At 42.2% G+C, this 17440-nt stretch overlaps 1 protein-coding gene across 11 annotated transcripts in view; it reads right to left on the bottom strand.

Moving 5' to 3' along the window:
• Nucleotides 1-7896: 7896 nt before the first annotated feature.
• Nucleotides 7897-17440, bottom strand: part of LOC143297915 (baculoviral IAP repeat-containing protein 7-B-like) — a 25531-nt gene continuing 15987 nt past the window's right edge. For 8 of the 11 annotated variants that reach the window (XM_076610479.1, XM_076610486.1, XM_076610478.1 and 5 more), the window contains exons 2-3: nt 13569-14717; nt 12030-12387 (exon numbers count right to left, since the gene is read on the bottom strand). In XM_076610479.1, the coding sequence (XP_076466594.1) occupies nt 12188-12387; nt 13569-14238 (870 nt within the window). In that variant the 5' untranslated portion in view covers nt 14239-14717 and the 3' untranslated portion in view covers nt 12030-12187. Of the gene's footprint in view, nt 9794-12029; nt 12388-13568; nt 14718-17440 lie in introns of those variants that run through there. The other 3 variants (XR_013057326.1, XM_076610487.1, XM_076610488.1) reach the window with 3 other exon arrangements.

Genomic DNA, 17440 nt, shown 5'->3' with positions numbered 1-17440 from the left:
CCTTCATCTGAAACACATTCATCTTTGACGTTCTCAAAGCATCACTCCAAGGATTTGTCAGACCTTTGGAGATCCTTCAAAACCTTCTGTTCAAAGCCCCACTGAGGCACCTGAGGTACACTAAATGGCTTGGTAGGTTTATCTTTCTCTTTTCTTTGAGAGCGAGTGGCTACCAGTGTGTGGGGTTCACAATCAACTGAACCAACTTGACCACCATGACAACTCTTCACACCTGGTATACGTCGTCTTCTTCTTCTTTGCGTTCGACAGCTACGCAGTCAGGGTCGAAGTCCGTTGTCTGCGTAGCCATGTGTCGTAGAGTGCGTGCACAGCCGGTTTTGACTAGATCACGCGCCTTAGAGAGGCCACTGTGGCGCCGTCTTCGGTGATCTGTTCTGGTAACGGTTTACAGTTGGCCGGGTTTTCTCTTGGGAGTTTTCCTTCTCTTGGAAGAACTGCCTGCTGAGGCTTACGGACTCCATCTGCCCGGATTTTTCCTCAGGGTTGACTCCCGAAGCCTTTCCTATGAGTGGGTATGGCCGCAAGGCAACGGAGGTTTGAAATCAGAGTTTTCCTTCTCTTAGATGATCTGTCTTCCCAGACTGATGAGCCCCATCTACCCAAAGCACTGGTTTTCAGGCGCCAGGTGACCCGCCTTCGCCCCTTCTCCTATCAGTAGTAGCAGTTCCGCCGGGCTTATATCTAAATCATCATACGGTTCCCTGTAAAGGGAGATAACTTGTGACCGATTTACAACTTCCTTAGTAACCTTCGGCGAGTCACAAACGTCGTCTGGCCCAACGAAGATCGTAGCCAACCCGGCTACATCCCCCCCTACTCTGTTACAACCAGCGGCCTCGCTGGCACATTTCATGACTACATAAAAGGGGGCCTAAATCATGCACTAATACACCCATTCAAACCAACGAACACACAAAACATTATCTTAAGTGGAAATCCCAAGACATTGAGTTGCAAAAATCGGAAAAAATACAAAATCCGTTAAAATCTCAAACAGTAATCAGTAACCCTCGAGGAACGTTATCTTGAGCGTGAACCCTCGAGTAAGATTTTCACAAAATGAATAACCCACGTCAGGGCAAAACGGTTTGCCCACACTGAATTCTTAAAGGGGCATCATTTTTAATGTAGCCCTTAAAGTTCAGTATATACTTAAAATGCACACGGCAATCCAGTGGGTAGACTAGTCAAATGCTCTTGAGGGGCATTATTTAAAATGCAACCCCCCAAAGCCAAAACCAGTACATATATACACACATATATACACACACACATACATACATATATATAATTTTACAATTTTACTCACATATCAATTCACACACACACACACATTTTTACTCACATATCAATTCACACACACACACACACACACACACATGTGCACATGCATGCACATACATATACATACACACATATACATACATACACATAACTGCATACACATATACATGCATACTTTCATATACATACACATTACACACAGCTACATATATACACACACATGATCTATACATACATACTTACAGACATACATACATACAATCAACAGGTAATTAATGTCCAATTCTAAATCACAAATTCAAAAAAAAAAAAAAAGGTAGCTGAAACCATGTTACAGCCTGTGGAAACTTGCACAGTACCATCAATGACAACACTAGCACTGTGCAGATTAACACAAACTAAAGTAAAACTACATCTGGTTTCAAACATTTCTCTCAGCTAAGTTTCTCCATGTCAGAACAAAGCCTCATTATAATTGTGTCGTTTTCAGACAAAACAACATTTATGGTACAATCATACTTAAATCATTATGTATTTTATTATTTAAAAATAAATAAATAATCCAAAAAAAAGGGGGGGGGGGGACTCAAAACCACCAATCACCTTGAATGGACATGAGAAAGTCACATTGTAAACTTACATAAGACGGTACACACACACACACACACACACACACACACACACACACACACACACACATATATATATATATATATATATATATATATATATATATATATATATATATATTTATACATATACATATACACACACACATATATATAATTTTACTCGCATATCAATTCACACACACACACGCACACACACACACACACACACACACACACATGTGCACATACATACACAAACATATACATACACACATATACATACACGCACATATAACTATATACACATATACATGCATACTTTCATATACATACACATTACACACAGCTACATATATACATGCACATGATCTATACATACATACATACACACATACATATATACATACATACAATCAACGGGTAATTAATGTCCAATTTTAAATCACAAAATCCAAAAACAAAAAAGCAAAACAAAAAACAACAACACAAACAAACAAACAAACAAAAAAAAAAGGTAGCTGAAACCATGTTACAGCCTGTGGAAACTTGCACAGTACCATCAATGACAACACTAGCACTATGCAGATTAACACAAACTAAAGTAAAACTACATCTGGTTTCAAACATTTCTCTCAGCTAAGTTTTTCCGTGTCAGAACAAAGCCTCATTATAATTGTGTCTTTTTAGACACAAAAAGATTTATGGTACAATCATACTTAAATCATTATGTATTTTATAAAATTAAAAAAAAATTATAAAAAAAATCTCACATACTCCATCACAGTAGTAACATGATAATAAGTCACATAAAAGTTGAGAAAACACAAATGTCTGTTAACTCCAAGTGTAGCTATGCAATATTTGCAAATGTATATTATTGTCAACTGACAAAACTGCCATGGAAAGGAGGAGGATATGAATAAATAGGAAGAAAACAAAGTAAGTTTGTTTATTAAAATAAATAAATAGATAAATAAATAAACAAAAATATATAATAAAGAAAAAATAAAATAATAAAATAAAATTTAAAAAATAAAAAGGAAGCAAGGGAGGTAATCATGCTCCAACAAGGAAAGTAGGTCTTCTGCCCCATATTTTAACACTACCTGTCAGAGCAAATAGGTGTTTCCTGTGTGAACCTGATTTTACAACTGGATTACATTAATGATTACAAACAATAATACAATATGCTCTGAATATGATAAAACTATTTGTGAGTTAATGTTATGTGATGAATAGCAACAACAACAAACAAAAAACAACATCACTTAGGTTCACAGTGAGATATATCTGTCTCCAGTATTCCAAGAATTTGAGAAAATGAACCATCAACTGATTAATTCAGTTTCTTTATGATATGTACAAAGTAAATAAATGGAAAAATAAAATAAAACAAAGTGGGGAAAAAAAGGGTGTCTCCATCATTCTGCTCTGGTCAGGGAATGAACAGCAAATGTTACAGTATATATGGTATTTACCAAGATGTTGCACACTGACTTTTTAAGCATCAGCCAATTCCCACATCTATGGGTGGGTGGGTGGGTGGGTGGGTGCGAGGGGGGGGGGGTGTCTTACAACAAGCTTCATAACTGAATATCATGTGTGAAAAAGGTGACGACGTGTGCAAAAGCGTTAATCATACACATACACACTAAGTCTATAGACACAACACATGCACATACATATACATATATGCATACCTATTTGCACACACACACACATACACACACATGCACAGACACTTGCACTCGAACACACACACACACACACACACACACACACACACACACACACACACACAGTCGATGCAGTCTACCTTGATCTAAGGAAAGCTTTCGATACAGTTCCCCATCACAGACTCATGAATAAACTAGGAGGCTATGGGATAAAAGGGAAGCTACTACTGTGGATCAGAGACTTTCTAAATGGAAGACCACAGTTTGTAAGTGTAAATAGTAGTAAATCATCAAAGGTTAAGGTGACTAGTGGTGTACCACAAGGTAGTGTTCTTGGCCCAACCTTGTTCATATACTTTATAAATGATATGCCTGGTGAGGTAGATTGTAAAGTAAAAATTTTTGCAGACGACACTAAGGCTTACTCTGCCATCCGAAATATAGAAGATAGAGATCACTTGCACATGTGTATACATAATCTGGTTAAATGGACAAATACTTGGCTGTTGCAATTTAACAGCGAGAAATGCAAAGTTATGCACCTTGGAAAGAATAATCCACAGTATCAGTACACGATACAGGAAAAGGGGGTAACTCGAACAATGGATAGTACAACAGCGGAAAGAGATTTAGGGATCACGATGGATCCAGAACTAAGCTTTGAGGCACATATAAGTAATATAGTGAAAAAGGGAAATCAAATTTCTGGTCTTCTTGTGAGAACTATAACTAATAAATCTCCCGAAATTATGATTCCATTGTTCAAAGCTCTGGTTAGACCCATTATTGAATATGGAAACTCAGTATGGTGCCCTTACCTTTAAAAGCACATAAATATGATTGAAGGAGTTCAACGCAGATTTACCAAGTACATAACTAGTAATACTAATAGTACTCGTGATCTTAGTTATGAGGAGCGCCTGGCTCTTTTTAATATGCCTAGCCTAGAGTTTAGAAGATTAAGAGGTGATCTCATTGAAGTATATAAGATCATGCACAATATTTATGATCCTTGCACCACCTCTTCCTTGTTTACTATGACTAACTACGATAAAACTCGAGGGCACAACTTCAAAATAAACAAAACTAATTTCGTAACTAACCAGTTCCGCAAGTTCTTTACTAACCGTATCATAAATCTGTGGAATAACCTTTCCTATGACACCATCAATGCACCATCAGTAAACGCCTTCAAAAATCACATTGACAAAAAGTTTAAGAACCATGTATTTTCCACAGAGTTAAATCTTTATTGAGCTGTAGAGAAATATAGTATACACTATGCCAGATTTAAGCAAGGGCCTGTTCACAACAAGTGATCCAAAAGCACATAAATGGACACTGATTATGAGGGCAAAAGGCTTTTAGCCTATAGCCAAACATTTCTGTGATTCTGTGAGTTACATCGATGCATCACAATCTATTTTTCATCTTCAGCAAAAACATGTGGTCTAGTCCATACCAAAATATCTTACTTCACGTTTGGTGGTGAACAACTCTTCACACCTGGTATACTTCCCAGAATGAGGTCAGCACCTGGGGCTTCAATCTCACAGGCCAGAACTGGACCCGAATAATACTGAGTTAACCAATGGGAATGACTCAATTTTTCCACCAAATCACCTAGGCAAGGCAAGGCAAAAAGTTTATTTCTTATGCCCCCTGGAGGCATCGAAACGTTACATACATACATATTTTAGATATACCATACACACAATAGCAGTGACGTCAAAAGAACAAATAAGAAAAAACAAAAGACCAGCAGACACCGCCAATATAGATAAATGAATAATTCATCCTCATCCATTAACCACAGACGTAGCTTTACCTAAAGGAACTGCACATAGAAGAGACAAATGCTTTTAGTTTTAACAATATTCTTTCATGCCTGCATTGTTGTGTTTGTCCTGTGTACTGGTCTTTTCTCATTAAACTACGTTTCACCCCAGCAGTAGTATAACCAGGGTCTCTCAACAGAGAACCAGTGTAACGTGCTGAAACTGCCCCCCTTCCCAGTTTAACAGGACTAGAACAGCCCCCCGGGGAGTTAATTTGGCACTAGCCCAAAACAGCACCTCCCCTTGGGGAGTTAAACTGGACCTGGCCCAGAACAGCCCCCCTAAGACATCTGGGGAGTTAATCTGGCACCAGACTGGAAAACAGCCGCCACCCCCGACCCCCTCCATCCTCCTGGTGAGTTAATCTGGTACCGGCCCAAAACAACCCCCCTAGAGAGTTAAACTGGACCTGGCCTAGAGCAACCCCACCCTTCTCTGGCTCCAGCCTGGAACAGCCCCTCTGGAGAGTTAAACTGGTCCTGGCCCAAAACACCCCCACCCCCACCCCCCTCCTCCTGGGGAGTTAATCTGGAACCAGCCTAGAACAGCCCCTATGGAGAGTTAAACTGGACTTGTCCCAGAACAGCCCCCCCCGCCCCCCCACCCGCCCCCCCTCTCCTGGGGAGTTAATCTGGCTGAAGCCTGGAACAGAGAGTTAAACTGGACCTGTCCCAGAACAGCCCCACACACCCCCTCTCCTGGGGAGTTAATCTGACTCAAGCCTGGAGTTAAACTGGTCCTGGCCCAAAACAGCCCCTCCCCCCCCTCCTGGGGAGTTAATCTGGACCCAGCCTAGAACAGCCCCCCTGGAGAGTTAAACTGGACCTGTCCCAGAACAGCCCCTTATCTTGAGGAGTTAATCTGGCACCGGACCAGAACAGCCTCACTAAAGCGTTAAACTGGACCTAACCTAGAACATCCCACCCGCCATCCTGGAGAGTTAATCTGGCATCAGCCCTACTGAGTTAAACTGGACCTAGCCCAGAACAGCTCCCATACTGGGGAGTTAATCTTGCAACAGCCTAGAATAGCCCCCTGGAGAGTTAAGCACCGGCCCAGAACAGTCCCCCTAAAGAGTTAAACTGGACCTGGCCCAAAACAGAGCCCCTCCTGGAGAGTTCATCTGGCACTGGCCCAGAACAGCCCCCTAGAGAGTTAAACTGGATCTGGTGAAAAACAGCCTCCCTTCTGGGGAGTTAATCTAGTAATAGCCCTGAACAGCTCTCCTAGTGAGTGAATGAGAGACCTGTTTGTACATACATTTAAAGATTGTTTGGGGAGAGAGGGGGGGGGGGGTTAAAATCAGGCAGATTTATTCCCCTGAGGGTGGGGTATGGGGGCGTGCTGTTCTGGACCAGGTCCAGATTAACTGTCCAGGGGGACTGTTCTGGGCCAGGTCCAGTTTAACTCTTTAGGGGGACTGTTTATGGGTAGTACCAGATAACCTCCCCAGGAGGAGGGCTGTTTTGGGCCAGTACCAGATTAACTCCCCAGGAAGGGGTCTGTTCTGGTGCAAGTCCAGTTTAACTCACCAGGGGGTCTGTTCTGGAACAGTGGCAGATTTATTCCCAAAAAAGGGGGGTGGGGGTCCGGGGGGGGGGGGGCTGTTCTGGACCAGGTCCAGTTTAACTCTCCAAGGAAGTGAGGGGGGGGGGCTGTTCTGGACCAGGTCCAGTTTAACTCTCCAAGGAAGTGAGGGGGGGGAGGGGGGGGGCTGTTCTGGACCAGGTCCAGTTTAACTCTCCAAGGAGGAAGGGGGTGGGAGGGGGTCTGTTCTGGACAAGTGCCAGATTAGCTCCACAGGTAGGGGGGCAGTTCCAGACCAGGTCCAGTTTAACTCTCCGGGGTGGGGGCCGGGGGGGGGGGGGGGGGGTCTGTTCTGGGCAGGTGCCAGATTAGCTCCACAGGTAGGAGGCAGTTCCAGACCAGGTCCAGTTTAACTCTCCGGGGTGGGGGGATCTGTTCTAGGCAGGTGCCAGATTAACTCTCCGTGTTAGCTTTCGCTTGTTCTGATATTCGCTGCAAAATGTTTCTGGTTGAATAATGTTTGTTTTAAGCAACGTCTCAGAAGGGGGGCTGTTTTGGGCCAGGTCCATTTTAACTCTCCAGGGGGGCTGTTCTGGGCCAGGTCCAGTTTAACTCTCCAGGGGGGCTGTTTTGGGCCAGGTCCATTTTAACTCTCCAGGGGGCTGTTCTGGGCCAGGTCCATTTTAACTCTCCAGGGGGCTGTTCTGGGCCAGGTCCATTTTAACTCTCCAGGGGGGCTGTTCTGGGCCAGGTCCAGTTTAACTCTCCAGGGGGGCTGTTTTGGGCCAGGTCCATTTTAACTCTCCAGGGGGCTGTTCTGGGCCAGGTCCAGTTTAACTCTCCAGGCGGTGGGGGGGGGGGGGCTGTTCTAGGCCAGGTCCAGTTTAACTCTCCAGGCGGTGGGGGGGGGGGGCTGTTCTGGGCCAGGTCCAGTTTAACTCTCCAGGGGGCTGTTCTGGGCCAGTGCCAGATTAACTCCTCAGGAGGGCCAGGTCCAGTTTAACTCTTTAGGGGGGCTGTTTTGGGCCAGGTCCAGTTTAACTCTCCAGTGGGGGTTGGGGGGGGCGATGCGGGGAGGGGGGGGGGCTGTTCTGGGCCTGTCCTGGAATAACTCTCCACTTGTGCCAGTTTAACTCCCAGGGAGTCATTTTGATGTGAAATTTTTGGGCCCTGAAGAACTCCCGGGAGTCAGTTTGGAACAGCACCAGTTTAACTCTTCAAGGGGTTGGGGCCGGGTGCTGCCCCAAATGAACTCCCGGGAGTTAGTTTAGAGTCAAAATTTTTAGGTTCAAAACAACTCCCCGGGAGTAATTCTGAGACTGGTAGGGGTTCATTCTGGAACAGGCCTAATAAACAGAAAGAAGAGATGGAGGGGGCGTTCTAGACCTGCTAGGGGGGCTACTTTGGTGCAGGCTGTCTTGTATAATCAGGCTCAATGAGAGGATTGTAAAACAAATCTTTGACTGCAGCCACCTCTATTTGTACCAAAACCGCCACTGCTGAAGTTTAAAAAAAAAATAATAAAATAAAAATAAAAATAATTTTAAAAAAAACAAACAAACAAAAAACACGTCAAGCACAGTTTTACGTCATGTTTCCACTTTCAACAGTTGCAATATCTTTGTACGTTGGCATGGATCTGGGCAGAAAGACATTTTTCGACACACGTGAAGTGTTCTCAGATTTTGGATGTTTGGATGTAAACACACAACATCTTGAAGGATGTACGGGTTGGAGGTCATGCTCCGTGGAAGGCTGTGGGTTGGAGGCGTCGGTCCTTCTGGTGTCCAGTTGGCGGCCCCGGCTGTATGTTAAACAACCAACAGTACAACTGTGTTAATCAATGTAACAAAATGTAGTTAACACCATGAATATTTCGTTCAGATCGTGAAGATGTCTTCGTAACGTAACGAGAAAAAAATCTGCTGTGGGACGTACGTGCAGTGAAAGATAACACACACAGGCACACGAACGAACACACACACACACACACACACACACACACACACACACACACAGCCCTCTATATATAGAGACACACAGACACACAGAGAATGAGAGAGAGATGCATAGATAGACAGACAGATGTCTTCAATAAAAATAAAAAAATGTTTTGAAAAACAATAAACATTACAATCACAATCCACTCTCATAATATAACAGTAATAGTATGACATAAGTTGTTGAGGTGGTAGTCGTAGCAGAAGTCGTAATAGCAGTAGTTGCAGTATTATCAGCTCAAGAACAAGAATATAGGGATGATGAGGTAGAATAAAAAATACAACAGCATTATACGTAACATCAACAGTTTGTCTCCCTCTACACATACACACACACGCGCACACACACACACACACACACACACACACAGAGTTTGTCTGTCTGTCTGTCTGTCTGTCTCTCTCTCTCTCTCTCTCTCTCTCTCTCTCTCTCTCTATATATATATATATATATATATATATATATATATAATACATAAACTTTTAAGACAAAATTTAGCAAAAATGTGTATTGTGTATGTGGTAAACAGATCACACGAAACCTTATTTTGTTTCAGTGTAGTAGAATGTCATTGTGGGTTCTCGTTCCATCGCGCTCATGGTCCTTCACCGACCACTTTATCAACACTTCCAAATAAAAACCTGGAGACTCACCATGCACCCAGCCGTGAAGAGCCTGCAGACCAGATGACGACTCTTCCATTCCATCAGCCCACTAAGGCTCCCAGAGATCAACTACCCTACAACCCACCTGTTGCTATGACCCACCAGAAGGCTGTCTACACCAAGTCAGGCCGGAAAATTCAAGCACCTCAGAGACTTGACCTGTGAAAGAACTGTACCCAAGGCAATCTGACATTCAGTACATCATGAACTCATGACAAAAACAAACCAAAAACAAGAGAGGCTAGGCCTTCAAGACTCACTTGTGATACACTTTTTTTTTTTTAAATCTAATCGTTAAAATGTGTTCTGTATTTGTTAGTATAAAGCATCGGGTTAAAAAAGAAAAAAGAAAAAAAAAGAAATAGAAAAAACAGTCCTGACGGCAGATTCGAACCCCGCATGTTCGGGTGAAAAGAAACTCTCTTACCCAATACACTATCGTGGCTCCTTATTTGACGTTCAAAAATTTAATATTTAAACATGCTTTTTAAAAAGGGCGATAAATCGATTGCGGTAATCGCAGTGAGAACGCTGTTTAAATCATATTATTCTGGTGTATCTTGGGCATTCACAAAGTCTTTAAGGGCAATTAAAAATTCTTTTTAAATCCGCGGTAAAGGAGACGTGGCTATCGCCGCATTCAAACTGCAACATTTAGCCGGGAATGTACGACACGGTCGATTCAATTTCTCTTTTATGTTCATTCTAGTTCTATAGTTTTAAAGTTTATATGAAAATTGAGTATTTTGTTAAACTAATAACATGTAGAGCCAAGTACAAGTACTTCTAAACGTCGTATCAAGTGAAAAGGACTTCATTTTGAGAAAAGTCAAGACTGGAAATTTTTACGTTTCAACAAGGGTATTAACTCTCATGGTTTATTATTTTTAACTGTGAATTCCGACTTATTTTGTTGATATTTTCATGGCAGTATTGGGCATAATCCAGTAAGTGATGAGGCGTTCACAAATCTTTCTCTGAATGAATATTCAATAGATCTATAAAGTCCACTTGCAGTATTGATTTTAGTATTTTCCGAAAAAGACCACTTGGGCTAATGAACATAGTGAAAGCCCTGTACACTGAGAGTAAAACACACAAGCTTTTTATGTATTGAGTATAATTTCAGAAAGTAATGTTTAAGATGAGAAAGATCACTTTAAAGCAAATTAACCTCCACACCCCCACCCCCCAGCATTAATTACCGATTAATTTCCCTTTTTTACTCTCTGCAGCAAAGATATGCACCAGAAATATAACTCCATGCTTAGCAAAAGAAGTTCCTGTTTGAACAAAAAATGATAAAAGTGACTGCTGTTGTTGTTGTGTCAGAATATCAGATGAAAGTACCAAGTTTAGAGAATAAAAAATATAAATATAACAATAAATTCAGTTTGCATATGATTTGGCTTTTTTAAATAATTTTTTGTGCCCATCCCAGAGGAGCAATATCATTTTAAACAAGATGACTGGAAAGAAATGAATTTTTCCTATTTGAATGCCAAATTTGGTGTCAACTGACAAAGTATTTGCAGAGAAAATGGTAATGTTAAAGTTTACCACGGACACACACACACACACACACACACACACACACACACACACACACACACACACACACAACCGAACACCAGGTTAAAAAATTGACTCACTTGGTTTACGCACGTGAGTCAATAAATGTGCATCTCAGTAATGCACATGAACTATAAATTGGGGCGAACATGTTGTCCACTGATTCGGTTTGAAGCTGTTCGTTTAGTTTGTCACGCGCCAACACAATGTGTTTAGTTTGTTTTCGTTTGGATCCTATTTCACATTCGTTCTGTTATACAACTCAAAGGGGGCTCTAGAATAACCTCCCTTGTGTATTCTCGTTCCATCGCGCTTGACGTGATGTAACCTTGGAGACCGAGATTAACTCTCTCCATACGAACGGCGAAAGAGACGACGTTAACAGCGTTTCACCCCAATTACCATCATCAAAATATTGCAAGCGGAACGCTCTTATACTGAAGAGGTGAATGTTGACAAAGAATACGACAATTCTGACGACGGAAGCTAAAGGTTGGGTCATTCAGACACCCACTGAACATCCGAGGGGTCTGTGTAAAGGAGAAGAGAGGACTGGCCGTACTGAGTGAGTTAAAACGGGAGGTCCTGACCTCGTGTCGTGTGGACTCTTTATTTACGTTTATAGTAAAGGTTACAACTGTCAAAGGATTGTCAGGTTACTTCCAAAGTCATGTAGTATTTGAACACTTTCAGAACAAAGCATAAAGGAAATAATGTCCAATCAATTACTTTTGTTCGAAATTACTGAATCACTGTTACATAGTCTAATAGGTGTCTTTCTATGAAATGACCTTCCGAGATTTAATTTTACTTTTGTTGTTGTTTATGTTGTAAATTGCTATTTCACAGATATTTCAGAATTACTGATCCCATTGTTATAGTTTATCCTTGCTCTGTATATGTCCCACTTAAACCACCAACCCTACCCGCCATTTCTCGTACACACACACACACACACACACACACACACACACACACTCGAGGGACTCACTTCACTGTCCGTCCGCGCCGATAACCTCAGTCTCCCGTGCAGCTCGCTGGCCAAAGGCAGGGTCTTCCACGGCACAGAAGTGAGCGCAGTCCCTTCTCCACTGGGCGTGGACCAGTCTAGGGTCATTGTTATAGTTATTCCCCCGCCGCCAGTTCTTGATCGTCAGACCGCAGTGGTAGCACATCACGATGTCGCCGTGACCTGTGCCGTGGAGCCAGAATAGCAAGCGTTTTAATCAATCAGCCGGGTCGGACAAGGGAAGTAGTCTCAAATCAGAAGAAGAAGAAGAGTATCAGTATCAGTATCAGTAGCTCAAAGAGGCGTCACTGCGTTCGGACAAATCCATATACGCTACATCACATATGACAAGCAGATGCCTGACCAGCAGCGTAACCCAATGCGCTTAGTCAGGCCTTGAGAAAAAAAAGGTGAATAAATAATAGATAAGCTTACATAAATAAATAAATAAATAATAATTATGTTATAAAAAAAAAAGGTAGATGCCTGACCAGGAGCGTAACCCAACGCGCTTAGTCAGGCCTTGAGAAAAGAAAAATAAAAAAAATTAAAAATTAAAATTAAAAATTAAATAATAAAATAGAATAAAAAGAAATAAGTAAGAAAATAAATAAATAATAAATAAATAGTAGATAAATACATAAAAACGAACTACTACTAATAATAATAATATTTATAAGAGGCAAAAGCTTGAAGTCAACTATAAGCGTACATTTTTTTTTAAATTAAAAAAAAATAATAATAAAGGAGAATGGACTGAGACAGACAGACAGATCTATAACGAAGTGCTCTATGGCCTACTTTGAATTTCAGGAGTGTCCCTTGCCAGCTGGAATTTTGTTGAAAGCTGACAGACTGACAGAAACAGGAACGGGGAGAAGACGGATTCCACACACACACACACACACACACACACACACACACACACACACACACACACACACACACACACACTTGCGGTTTTCGAGTTGACAACGCCGATTTAATTGTATTTTTGTATATCTCGAGTATTGAAATTGTGTTAAATATGTGAGCATTCACAAAATTCTTATAAGTCCGCGGTAAAGGAAATACGGCTTAATTCGGGAGACGTACAACCTATTATCGGTATGACTATGAAGATTTGTTCCTACTATGTTTAAGCCAAATTCGGTATCGGCAGACAAAGTATTTTAAGAGAAAAAGGCAATGTTAAAATCTACCACGGACACACACACACACACACACACACACACACACACACACAACCGAACACCAGGTTATGACATTGACTCACTTTGCTTACTCAAGTGAGTCAAAACAATCATTCTTGTTAATCACACACACACACACACACACACACACACACACACACAAACACACACCAGTGTAGAAGAATCCCTGCTGAACCAATGTTTTGACCAGTGATCTCAGGTTCACCGGGAAATTTTGGAAGGAGGCAAGGCGTCTGTCGGCCGTGGAGAACTGAGGCTGCAGTGGTATCCGCTGATCAGGCCTGGCCGTGTAAGGCACACTGCCATCAGTTTCGCGTGGAATCAAACCGGCTGGACTCACAGACCGTGTGGCTGGTCCAGGCCTCTCACAAACCCCCAAACGTGCAAGGTCGAGGGAAATATCAAAAGAACCACCGCCTGTCTCCTGGATTCCAGCTTTGTTGATGAGCCTGGAGGAAGTTTCCAGGGAACTCGGTACGACAATGATGTTTTGTTGATTTCGGACGGGGATGGGGATGTTTGGGTAAGAGTCTCCTGCCCGATCTTCTGCCCTGATGTTCAGTGCACAGTTTGGTGAGATCCTCCTGTGGACCTCACTCACACTGTCCCCTCTTCGCCAGCCAGAGTATCTTGCTCCACATTTGAAACACTGAACTCTGTCCTCATCTCCCATGCTGAAGAAACCATATTTGGCCAACATGATGACACTGACAGGATTGGTCCACATTTGATATGTCTTGAATCTGTTGACCTCGAAATTCATAGCAACTCGCCCATGCAGGCAAGGATAGGATGGATTAATGTCAACGACATCGGCCATTTCATACAGTGGTGTCCACGACCGCTGTCTTTCAGACAAATGAACCGATCAGTCTGACAAATTTCGGTCTGTTATGAAATCCATACACAATGCATCTTCATCGCGATTGCCGCTATTCTTGTGGTTGTAAATGCAAACGATCAGTCAGCAAACGAAGATTTCACAGGGTCCTCAAAAATCTCTTCAAGCTTCGTGAAGATGTTCGTTCGTTTATTAATTTATAGTCTGTTCATCTAAAACGATGATATTAGACTGATAAATCGTGAAGATGTTATACCGTGGTTATACGAAAACGTTAATGTGTTCCACATGCAATGCGTTGCCTAAAGAACGTTTTTTCTTTTGGAAATGTGCAGGAATGCAAGTAGTCTGAGGTTGAGGTGGAGGGTACACACGGTGGAGAACATCCCGGTCGTGGTGTCTGCAGCAATACTCAGCATCCCCCCTTTCCTGCGTTCTGTCATCACCAGAGGCCAAACCTGTAGGGACATATATAACACAACGGCCACTTAATTGAAGTTGTCATACTTTGCTACATCAAACTGCGAGGATAAAGTCAAAGTTTTGAACCGATAGTGGAGATGACAGTAGATTGATATATTGGTACCGTTTTTGTTGTTGTTGCGGTTGGGGGGGGGGGGCGGGGGGGGGGCATCATGCATGCTGTTATTGTGTGAAAACATTTCAATCATTACATATATGCACTTGATCTCTCTCAAAGAAAAAAAAATGGCAAACGATAGAAATAAAACAAGAACAAAACGGGCCATGCTGAGTGACCCCGCGCACACCCACACGAGCGCGTACACTGACGCCGGTGTAGCATTCCAGACTGTCCCCCACCCAGGAAACGTCCCCGGAGAACAATTTGACCGCTGGAAATGTCCCCCGGGGACTTTCTCACCGTTCACAATGTCTCATGCGGACATTTTCAGCGGCCAAAATGTTCCCTGGTTTGCGTTTTAGCTTCTTTTGAAATGTCCCCCTTACCCTGAAAATGTCAGCCCATTGTATCCCGTAACGTCCCCTGCGCCGAAAATGCCCCCCTCCCCGCCCCCCCTCCTCACGCCCCCAGCTTTTCTCCAACAGAACATTTGCAACATCTGCAAGCGCACGTGTGTGTGTGTGTGTGTGTGTGTGTGTGTGTGTGTGTGTGTGCGCGCGCGCGCGCGCGCCCATGTGTATGAGTCTGTACCTACATTGATGTAGGTCGTAGGCGTGCGCGCACGCGCATATGTTTGTGTGTGTATGTGTGTGTGTGTGTGTAACTATATTGCTGTAGGTCGTGTCAGCAGTCAAAACACGGTCCTCTGTCTCTGGAGTATACCAACCGTTACATCAAGGACAGTGGAAGCTGTGATATATATATCGGATGTCCCCCAAAAAGTTAACCGCTCTTTGACAAGTATTTTCTCAGTGATAGAGAAACCGAATTCATTGAAAAGTTTCACACAGTAACCTTAGGGTATTATCAATAAGTCTGCAGAATACCTAAAAGTTCGGACGCAAATTATGCGAGTATTATCAAATTCAAAACAACATGTCAAAAAATCAAATATCAGAGGAAAACTCACTTATTTCAGTTTATGCTCAATGTGGCCTCCATCTTCCTCCACGACTAAACAAAGCCGTTTCTTCCAAGCAGAAATGCTTTTACATATTTCTTCCACCGATATCTCCTTCCATGACATAATTATCCTGTCCTTTAACACCTGCTCGGTCAATTTGTCTCTCACTCCCCGGTAAACTTTCTCCTTTAGAGAGCCCCATGTGGCATAATCCATTGGGTTACAGTCAGGGCTTTGTGGTGGCCATTCATCCTTCTTGATGAATTCTGGTGTATCCTCCTCCAGATGGGCCTGGGTTACCCTACTTGTGTGTGAAGGACCCCCATCTTGCTAAAACAAGTAATTGTTTCTAGGACAAAGACGCTACAATCCGGGAGAAGATTGTCATCCAATAACTGAATGTAGCTTTCACTGTTAACCTTGGCTCTATCAGTATCAATAAAATGAATGCTTGTTTTTTCCTTTCCAGGATATTCCAGCTGAAACCATTATCTTTTTTGAAAATCTAGAAGTCTCATGATAGATGCGAGATGGCTGAATTTCTCGTTTCTGTTTCCCATAAACGCGATTGTTTTGGCGATTTTTAGCTATCTCTAACGTAAAGTCTTTCTCGTCTGTGAAAATGATCCTTTTCACGTCAGTGGCCGAGTAGCGGTCATTCAAGTTACGGCAGCGATTTTTTCTTTTCCCTCTAACATTTTGGTCCCTCCTTGATACCCGTATCCTCTTGAAGGGCTTCAGCTCCAGTTCTTTCACCATTCTTTGCAATGAAGACTTGCTCACTTGTAAATCGCTTTCAACTTCTCTAAAAGATTTGTGGGTCCCTGGGTTCTCCTCCTAGGATTGAATCAATTCCTCAACACGGTCCTTGTTCTCCTCCGAACATGCAGTCTCGGGTCTCCCACTGCCACTTTTACATGCTATTGACCCTGTAGTGCGTATTTTAGCGATAAATCTATTTACAGTGACATGACTCCACCCCTTGCCTGGAAATTCCTTTACGATCTTTCTTTCACCCCAGCCTTTCTCCTTGAAAGAGTTTTCAATGGTAAAATTATTACTTTCACTCAAAGGAATGGTTGAACCTTCCAAACTGAAACTTTGGACAGAACTGATTTTTGATACAGACAACAATTGAAAAAAATCAATAGACTTGACACCCAGACAGCCTATTTCTAGACTGACACTGATTGACAGATGCCAATACCTGGCAACTGGCATGAACATGATGAAGGTCACATTGCACAGCTCTGAAATTGGATTTTTTGACATGCTGTTTTGAATTTGACAAAACTCGCACAATTTGCGTCAGAACTTTTAGATATTTCGCAGACGTAATGATGATACCCTAAGGTTACTGTGTGAAACGTTTCAATGAATTCGGTTTCTCTATCACTGAGAAAATACTTGTCAAAGAGCGGTTCACTTTTGGGGGATCACCCGATATATATATATATATATATATATATATATATATATATATATATATATAGTGTGTGTGTGTGTGTGTGTGTGTGTGTGTGTGTGTGTGTGGTTTTAGCGATGAGTGTTTGATATTTTTTGTTCGTTTTGTTGGTTTTTGTTGTTGTTGTTGTTTTTGCAAGAGTGTTAAAAGCTGGATGTATCGAATTCAG

Source organism: Babylonia areolata, chromosome 23 (genome assembly GCF_041734735.1).
Source record: "Babylonia areolata isolate BAREFJ2019XMU chromosome 23, ASM4173473v1, whole genome shotgun sequence".
Taxonomy (NCBI): Eukaryota; Metazoa; Mollusca; class Gastropoda; order Neogastropoda; family Buccinidae; genus Babylonia; species Babylonia areolata.
This window is presented reverse-complemented; position numbering and strand designations above follow the sequence as displayed.